The 9,999-nt window shown below is 38.5% G+C and overlaps 1 protein-coding gene across 1 annotated transcript in view; it reads left to right on the top strand.

Moving 5' to 3' along the window:
- Positions 1 to 969: 969 nt before the first annotated feature.
- The window catches only part of LOC141292570 (short transient receptor potential channel 5-like), a 45,059-nt gene continuing 36,029 nt past the window's right edge, over positions 970 to 9,999 (top strand). Inside the window, exons 1-2 of the mRNA XM_073824603.1 lie at positions 970 to 1,356; positions 3,580 to 4,101. Coding sequence (XP_073680704.1) covers positions 970 to 1,356; positions 3,580 to 4,101 — 909 coding nt within the window. The remainder of the gene's footprint in view (positions 1,357 to 3,579; positions 4,102 to 9,999) is intronic.

The raw sequence follows: 9,999 nt of genomic DNA, 5'->3' as shown, positions 1-9,999 counted from the left end.
ATTTTAACATGTTCAAGTCGGTCTTTTTGTTCTTCTTGGTCAAGAGTGGTATTCGGCAAGATGCCACAACATGAAGACCATACTTGTCTAGTGTTCATCTTGTGCTCTGCATTGAAATGTTTTTCCTCCTTTCGTTGGGTCATCTTGCAAGTCTTTGGCTGTACTTTGCAGGTTTTTCTCAGTTGCTCTGATCAAACATTTTATGATATTGTGTTTTTTTGTTCAACACCCTCAAAGGTTTTCTGGTACAACACACTTTAAACTAAAGAATAATGCTGCCAGCTGTGTCTCTAGGAACTTTTAAAGGTCTTGAAAATCTTCATACAGCCTTAGACTTTATAATATAATAAAACAGCAATGTTGAACAGGGGTTGAATAATTTTGAACATGAACATTTAGAGCCAATTTAATTTTCTTTCATTAGTCATCAAAAAAAGTCATCAATAAAATCAAGCAAATTATATATGAACAAATCCCTCTTTGAAAACCTTTAGAATATAGACAGGAATAAAAATGTAAAGTTTGGTGTGTGTAAGTGTTACTGAAGTGGAGATTTATGGCTCAGTGTAGGGGGAAAAATTTGGCCTTTAAAAATATGTATTGTATTTGAAATCTATTGACACAAATAGATAAAGTGCTATAAAAGAAACACTTAACAGTGTCTTTTGGGTGTTTTCTTTCCACTAGTCTGAAAAAAAAAAACACTTTATGAAACACCAAAAATCCCAAAATCTCAAACTTGACAGGTGCATGAAAAAAACTGTGTTTTTTGCCTGCAGTGTCTACCCTTAATTCTGAGAAATATAAAGGTTCAATTGAAATATTTACTGGTTCTTCTGGATTTGTTCTGATTTGGCATGTCCATTATAAAAGAAATGCAGTGCAATTCTGAAATGACTAACTGATTGTTTTCATTAATCTCTTCACAGCTTTCTCTGGACTTGTGTCATTTTATGTCACCGAGTCCACATGAACCCCATGGCGCAGCTGTACTACAACAAGGCCAGTAACTCCCCGTACCGCGATCGCATCCCGCTGCAGATCGTGAGGGCGGAGGTTGAGCTGTCTGCCAAGGAACGAGCCTACCTGACAGCGGTGGAGAAGGGCGACTATGCAGGAGTTAAACAGGCCCTTGAGGAGGCCGAGATCTATTACAACATCAATGTAAACTGCCTGGACCCACTTGGCCGCAGCGCACTCCTCATCGCTATTGAGAATGAGAACCTGGAGGTGATGGAGCTGCTGTTGAGTCATGGCGTGCACATGGGCGACGCACTCCTCTACGCCATCCGCAAGGAGGTGGTGGGAGCGGTGGAGTTACTGCTGTCCTACAAGAAACCAAGTGGCGAGAAACAGGTGCGTGAGAGCGTGACTTGCTTTTCTGATTGGATAGTATGTAGCTGTATTGATATCGTTTGAGTCCTCCTGGAAACGTATTTACAATTTGGGAAGCGGTAATTATGACATCAAATGAGCTCAGGTCACTCTGGTCATAGCAAAATGAATAAAAAATGGGCATCAGTGCATTTTTATTAATGTTTTATATTTTTATTTAATTTATGAAAGCTTTGTAAATTCAATCATTACATCCAGTGTTGGGGATAAAATAGTACAAGTAACACAAGTAATGCAATCTGGTTACTTTTTCAAGTAACTAGTAAAGTAATGCATTTTTAAATGCACTTTTTAAATGTACAATGATATATTTTCAAATAAGTAACTTTGTTGCAAATAAGTAACCAAGTTATTTTGTTTTCCCAATTATTCACTGACACCTCTCCTGTCCCTGTGTTGAGAGAAATTGGGAGCGAGGTACACAGACGGAGCCACTTTCTTCAGCCGGGGGGTTTTTAATTTCACCTTCGGTGTGAAAGGTGCCTAGCTGCCAAAAATATCACCTTCAGGTTTTTTGTTATTAAAAACAAATAAGCAAGCCTAGCTCAGGTAACAAAAAGTAACACAAAAGTAACATAATGCCTTTACTTTCCGTAAATACATACTTTCCATAGTCCCAAGTGTAACTAAATAACAGAATTAGTTACTTATGGAATATGTCCCAAAGCACTACAGAAAATCATTTTTAATGGTTTTAATGGTTAAAAGTTGAAGGTTTGTAATGATATTTGTAGTGGAAACCATTAGAATTTTTGTGATGGTTTCTACCATTTTTTTCAGCAGGAAACATTAATATTATTAGTGCACCTCTCGTCCAACAATCGCAATGAATGAGCTTTGTTACTTCTGATATGAAACAAAGTCTCAGCTTTCAGTATCTGACAATTTTATCACAAAAAAACTGACATTTCCTGTACCTCATATCCAAGCGAATCAACATTGAATCAAAACTGTGCATGATTTGAATCAAGAGCTTGTGACTTAAACCGATTTGTGAAATCTGAAATCAGTATTCAGCCCTATGGAGTGAGTTCACAACACGTCATCAGTCGGTCATATTGGCGGCACTGATTGTAAACAATGCCACTGAACCGAACGAAACTCGCATATTTTTCTGATTATTGCTGCTGAAAATGATCAATTATTGTCATGTTTGGGGCTGTACTAATCAGTCGGACTGGGAAAAACATTTGGAGTACTATAGACTGTCAAAAGTTATGACAAATCAAGGAGAAGAGGGCAAAAAAACGATCTAAGGAACAAAAGGCGTTTGTGGTTGGCCAACCTGAACCAGGATTTCCAGGGCAAGATTCTTGACAACATTTGTGTTTGTTCAAATCATTTCCAGTCAGGTACAGTAGGTGAAATATTAGGCTAATATCTTAATTAATACTGCTCATATTTATCTTTACCACCGATTAACTTTAGTTTGTCAAAATATTCAGCACTTTCCTGCTTACTAAGTCCTTCTCTATATGATTTAGCAGCTTCCACAAGTTTTTTCTGTGGTTTAGACAGCATAAAATAGTAGAACAATGTATTCAGTAGTACATTAAACATGCATTTCATGCTGTTGCTTACATCCGAGTATCGCCAACATGGTCGAAGTTCTGGACAGCACAGATTAAAGTCATTTTGCATTCACTGTTTTCCCACAACTTTTTTCGCCATGTAAATGTGAGGTTCCTTTAGGCAATGTCTCTGAATTCAATCTCTGGCCTTTTTTAAGTCAAGTAAAGGTATAGAGATCAGGGTGACTCATTGCATATCTGAAGCAGTTCATAAAATGCCTCTAAGAAATCAAATTTTCCTTGATCTTTTGAGATTAAAAAACTATGCACTATGAACACATACTGTTACTTCTAGAAACTTTCTCTACAGTCCAAAAATAGTAGGCTATTTAATTAAATCAAGCAGCAAAACAACTTATTCTCACAGATGTATCCATCAACACATCCATACATATTTACACTACCAGTCAAAATATTTTTGAACAGTAAGATTTGTAATGGTTTAAATCGGTTCTAATCTGTCTAATTTTCGAATAGTCTAAATTTAGTCTATTTGAAGTTCATCGTTAATATTATGCACAGTACATTGGTCAGAACTGTAAATATTGACAGCTTCCTTAATAGCATACTTTTACTTTTATTTACTGCTCTCTTTATATTTTCACTCTCCAAGGTTCCTTCTCACATGATGGACACACAGTTTTCAGAGTTTACACCCGATATCACACCAATCATGTTGGCTGCCCACACTAACAACTATGAGATAATCAAACTCCTCGTTCAACGAAAAGTCACCATCCCGCGGCCGCACCAGATCCGCTGTGACTGCGTGGAGTGTGTCTCTAGCTCCGAAGTGGACAGCCTGCGGCACTCCCGTTCACGTCTAAACATCTACAAAACTCTAGCCAGCCCGTCTCTCATTGCCCTTTCCAGTGAAGATCCCATCCTCACAGCGTTCAGGTTGGGCTGGGAGCTGAAGGAGCTCAGTAAGGTGGAGAACGAGTTCCGGCAGGAGTATGAGGAGCTGTCACAGCAGTGCAAACTCTTTGCTAAAGACTTACTGGATCAGGCCCGTAGCTCCTGTGAGCTGGAAACCATCCTCAACCATCGGGATGACCACAGTGAGGAGCTGGACCCCCATGAGTGCAGAGACCTGGCCAAACTCAAGCTAGCCATCAAGTACCACCAGAAAGAGGTGGGTATCCAAGACTGAGAGATTTTAAGAAGGGATTGCATATCTGAGTGAGGTAACATTTAATTATGAGGACTATTGCTTATTAGCATGCATATCACTAGCATGTTAGCTGTTTATTAGCACTTATTAGGCACATATTAATGCCTTATTCTTCTTCATGACCATATTCTAGATCCCTTAATCCTACCAATATCTAAACTTAAAAGGTTACTCCACCCCAAAATGAAAATTTTGGCATTAATCACTCGTACCATGTCGTTCCAAACCCGTAAAAGCTCTATTCGTCTTCAGAACACAATTTAAGATATTTTGGATTAAAACTGGGAGCTTTGTGGCTGTCCCATTGACTGCTAAGTAAATAACACTGTCAGGGCCCAGAAAAGTATGAAAGACGTCATCAAAATAGTCCATCTGCCATCAGTGGTTTAACCATAATTTTAAGAAGCTATGAGAATACTTTTTGTACCCAAAGAAAACAAAAGAACGGCTTTAATGTGAACAATTTGTGACCAATTCGTCTCCTCTATGTCACCATAGCGCCATTTTGGAGAGTATTCCCTGGACGAAAACAGCGTACGCTGTTCTGTGTCAACCGCAACACACAGATACGTTTTCTATGTTTATTCATGCTTTGATTCGAATGAAAACAGCATATCCGTGTGACGCAGCTGACAGAGAACAGCGTACACTGTTTGCGTCCAGGGGATACTTTCCCAAATGGCACTATGGAGACGAATTGTTGAATAAAGTTGTTATTTTTGTTTTCTTTGCATACAAAAAGTATTCTTGTAGCTTCGGGAAAAAATGGTTGAACCACTGATGACAGATGGACTATTTTGATGACGTCTTTCATACTTTTCTGCATCTTGACAGTGTTATTTACTTAGCAGTCAATGGGACAGCCACAAAGCTCCCAGCTTTAATCCAAAATATCTTAAATTGTGTTCCGGAGACGAACAGAGCTTTTACGGGTTTGGAACGACATGGTACGAGTGATTAATGACAAATGTTTCATTTTGGGGTGGAGTAACCCTTTAACAACTAAATTATTAAATATATCTATCTATATATATTCAAGCGCTTAAGGAATTTAAGCACATATCCAAAAAAAAAATTTTTTTTAAAAATTAAAATTCAGGTAATTTACCATAGAAAAATTGTTTTGTTATGTTTATGACTTATAACGCCAACTGTGGTCCGATCGCCTTAAAATGTTGTATGCTTGTTTAGAATCACCTATCGCATGTGTACAGGTTTTGTGAAGTTTTGAGTTTTTCCTTAGGCTTTATAGGATTTTGGGTAAATTCAGACAAGCCCCTTTTCTAAATGACCCTGTTAAAGTTTCCCCAAATAGTAAATTTTTTTAACATTTTTTTGGTAATTATTGACCTAGAGTGTCCAGAGAATTGTGCTGCAGTGTTTTTTTCCAGATTGAGCGAAAAACCTAGGACTAGTTTGCAAAAGCATTACATCTTTATAATCATTTAAGAAATGATTTGATTGACATCAGTGGTTCTAGAGGCAAACTTGTCCAGAATGAGGAGTTCTGTCATATAATACAAATATAAATAAAAATTGTGTGTATGTGTGAAAAACTGTGAAATACACAATCATTTATGCCCTTGATAAAACGCGATATCGCTGATTTCTTTCAAATTTCTCAGAGACCTTTAGGCCCTGAAGTAAAACAGGCCCACTGAGTTTCGTTCCGATCGGCCTCCATAAAATCATGTCTTATAGGAGCTCAAACTTCATTGGCCAATGGTGGCCATGTTTTTTTGAGATATGCAAATGTTCTTATAGACACTTTGGCACTTTGGATCAAGATCATGCACAGCGATTTTCATGTTGATAAAACAAATGATTGCATAGTTATAGCCATTTTTATGTTTTTTTCCCCCCTTTTATAGTGCCACCAAGTGGCCAGGCTCCGATTTTTTGTCCTGCAACCTCAGATTGATCTCTTACCTAAATGTTCTGAATTTGGCAAAGATGTCTCATTCCACTCATGAGTTATAGAGAATTTACTAAAAGTGGCCCTCGAACGTTTACCCCCCTTTGCGATGGTGAGTGAAAAGTCTTTTTTTTTTTTTTTTTTTTTGCTAGTTATTAGGGCCCGAGCCCAGAATGGGCGAAGGTCCTCTTGTTTTCCTAAGGATTCTTATTTTTTTTTTTATTCTTATTTTTTTTTTTGTTAACCTTCCGGGCACTTAAGGGGGTCTTAACATGCTCAAAATTTGCACACACGTCGGAATCTGCGGCCATCAGGACGCCACAGAGGCTGGTACCGGGGCGTGGCAAGGGGACTCTACAGCGCCCCCTGGAATTTTGAGGGCCATATAGCACACATACTTAAACATACACATATGAAACTCGGTACACATATAGAACTCATCGAGCTGAACAACTTTTGTACTCTATGTCATGGGCTCCACGCAACAGGAAGTGTAACCCTTTCAATTCTGTAAACTTTAAATCCAAACTGGCAGAGGGTTACTGTGAATGCATGTGCCAACTGGGCACCATTTTCCTAATTGATTCTTAGTTATGTAGCACTTAAGAGTGATGTCTTATAACAGGAGTCACCAGCAAAGCAATATCCACACACAAATTGTACAGATAGGTAATGATGATATTTAAGCAGAAATGGCGGACGTAATGCAAGCAATAATAGCATCTTGTTATCATCATGAATTACATCTTCTCATCATCATCATCATCAGAATATAGGAAAAATGTAGCATATTGGTTCACAGTTGGCATTATCTGAAGTCCTTGCAGGGGGTTAGGTTTATAGCAAACTCCTCCTAGAGATTTAATGAAATCAACATTATATTTGGTCAGTCTGATCTAGAGGCCTTAGAGATGTTAAATTGTGAAGATCTTGAGTTTTCGTTAAAGGGCGTGTCCGTGGTGGCCTGACAAAATTTATTGTTTCGCCATGGACATAGAAGTTGTTATAACTCAGCCATAAAATGTCCGATCTGCCTCAAACTTCACAGGTTTGGTAAGAGTCCTGGCCTGAAGACACCTAAAGGCCAATATTCAGATATTATCATAGCGCCACCTGTTGGCAGCAGGATATATCGTATCTTTCACTAACTCAAACATACCAAGGTCAATCTGCACCAAACTTCATATGTTTGATAAAAGTGCTGGCCTGACCACATCTACATGCCAATAATCAGTTATAGGTATAGCGCTACCAGCTGGCAGCAGGAAGTTTGGCACATTTAAATGACTTATGACATATTTCTCCTATATTTACTGTATTAAAAGCATACTGCCCACCGTTTGCTGTTTTCCTAAAGCCACCGGTCGGCGGTGAGCCCGTGTGCGAGGGCCCGTTCATCGCTGCTTGCAGCTTTAATTTTTTTTTTTTTCAACCGTTTGGGCACTTATGGGGGCCTTAACATGCTCAAAAACTCTTGAAAATTTGCACACATGTTGGAATCTGCCGTCATGCGGACGTCACAGAGGCTGGGACCCGGGCGTGGTACATGGCCTCTACAGCGCCCCCTGGAACACAGTTTTAAAACTTGATGTACTGCGCACACATACTTGCACGTATTGATATGAAACTCGGTACACATATAGATCTCACTGAGCCAAACAACTTTTGTACTCTATGTCATAGGCTCCACCCAACAGGAAGTGAGATATTAAGGGCTGTTTAAAAAGTGTATGCTCTGGAATTTGATATACTCCTCCCAGGATTCATGCATGGGATTGTCACCAAACTCGGTCAGTATGATCTCAAGACATTGGGGATGCTAAATTGCGAGGGGATGTTTGATATCTCGAACGGTTTGGCCGTGGCAAGGCGACAAAGTTATGGCGAGAAATGAGAAACAGAAAGTGTCTAATAACTGTTGCACACATTGCCTGATTCTGATGAAACTTCACCAGTTTGTTCGGTGTATGATGCCGATTACATAAACGTGACTATTATGAGTCAAAGTTATAGCGCCACCAACTGGCAGCAGGAAGTGTGTCATTTTCAAAATGCTTTGAAATCAGCCTCTTAATTTTACTCGATTTTCTTTAAACTTCATCAAAATAATGTCAAAACACGGCCGATGAGAATATGTAAAGGGGTCGATGATAAATCAAATGCTGTTGCCATGGCAACGTGTCAAACTTCAAAATTAGGTTCCTGTCTTTTCGAGGCAGATAACATGCTTAGTATTTCATGAAACTCAACACACACATCAATATTAATGATAGTTAGACACTGGCAAAAGGCCATACGTGGATGTGGAGCAGGCACTCTATAGCGCCATCTTTTGACAAAAGTTGGGGGGTTAGTTTTTCCTACAGTCACCAAACTCTGCACATATATTGTTCTCATCAATCTGGACAACTTTCTAAATTAAACTCATTAGCTAAGACCAACAGGAAGCCGGCTATTTTGATTTGAATGTGGATTTTTGGAAAAATCAGGTTGTAAACAAATTCATACTACTCCTAAGAAGAACAAGCTGTTCACACCAAACTTTTTTAACATGAAGAGAAGATTCTGAAGATGCTAAATTGCGAGCGGATTTGGGATATCTTGAACGGTGTTGACGTGGTGATTTTTTAAAGATATAGTAAAAAACATGAGCATAATTTTTTTTATATCTTTAAAGTGCAGCATCCAAACTCTTTAAAACTTTTTTCACACAGAGATCTAATCATTCTGAGCAAGTGCTGTTAATATCAATTTTATACAAGCTTCTATGAATTAAAGAAAATTAAAAAAAGAAATCAGAAACCTGCTGTCACTCTGCCTGACTGTCTCTGGGCCTGTCCACACGGAGACGGGTTTCGCTGTATACGTATACATTTTTTATCGCATTGGCGTTTCATCCACACGGATCCGGCGTTTTAGGAGACTGAATCCGCTATTTTTTTAAACCGGGTCCCAAAGTGGATAAATCTGAAAACGACACCCTCGCGGTTTCGTGTGTACAGCCAATCCGTATATTTTTTGAAACGATGATGTCATCACATCACGTGTCGGCTGCGTCACACGTAACAGCAACAACAATATTGGCGGACTACTAATCCTATAGCTTTATTACAGCAAAATCTATTTGCTTCTATGCAACTGTTATGAGCAACAAGTGATAATGTTCGCATCTTCGTCTTCTTCTTCTTAGTTCATATACAGCGCGCAAGGTTATGCGCATGCTCAAAGTCTTCTTCTCCGTGTATAGCGTATCTCTATGGCAGAATTACAGCACCCCACACTGGTCTGGCATATATACTACACCGTTTTCAGTGGTTTCGTGTTTACGGAATTTTTTTTTAGAACGAGGAAAAAAAATGATCGGATAGGGAACGCACCGGCTTCGTGTGGACGGAGCCTCTGTTGAGTCACTACAGAGTGACTGAAGAGTGACTGAAGGGGGAGGGGTGAAAGGGAGAGAGGGAGAGAGAGTGAAACTGTTTTGCAATAGACCATCTTTGAAGAAGAAATGCACACATATGTAGTGTAATCGACATAAATATGTCTGATCTTTGAGAGTCTGATATTTTGAGAAAATATAAAGGGTCACTAAGTCTTTCATTGTTTGTGTTTTGCAGTTGTTTTTTTTATTAATTTTTTACTGAACTGTACCATGAACTTGTCCTATTCAGTCAGATGGCAAAAGATTAAGAAAAATACAACTTTTTAGCATGAGCGATTTATCTTCATTGATAGACATTTATTTTCATAGTGTTATTTATTGAATATAAAATTTAAATTAACAATTTCAAGACAAACTTTGACCTCAAAACAAACTTTGCTGTTATCTGTTCAAAATTGTTTTACCATTTTAAGATGAGTTATATATATATATATCGCCCCATTACAATACTCAACTTGATTTTTAAAGATATTTTGAAAGAATGAAGTGTTTATAGAGCACT

Source organism: Garra rufa, chromosome 19, assembly GCF_049309525.1.
Source record: "Garra rufa chromosome 19, GarRuf1.0, whole genome shotgun sequence".
Taxonomy (NCBI): Eukaryota; Metazoa; Chordata; class Actinopteri; order Cypriniformes; family Cyprinidae; genus Garra; species Garra rufa.
This window is presented reverse-complemented; position numbering and strand designations above follow the sequence as displayed.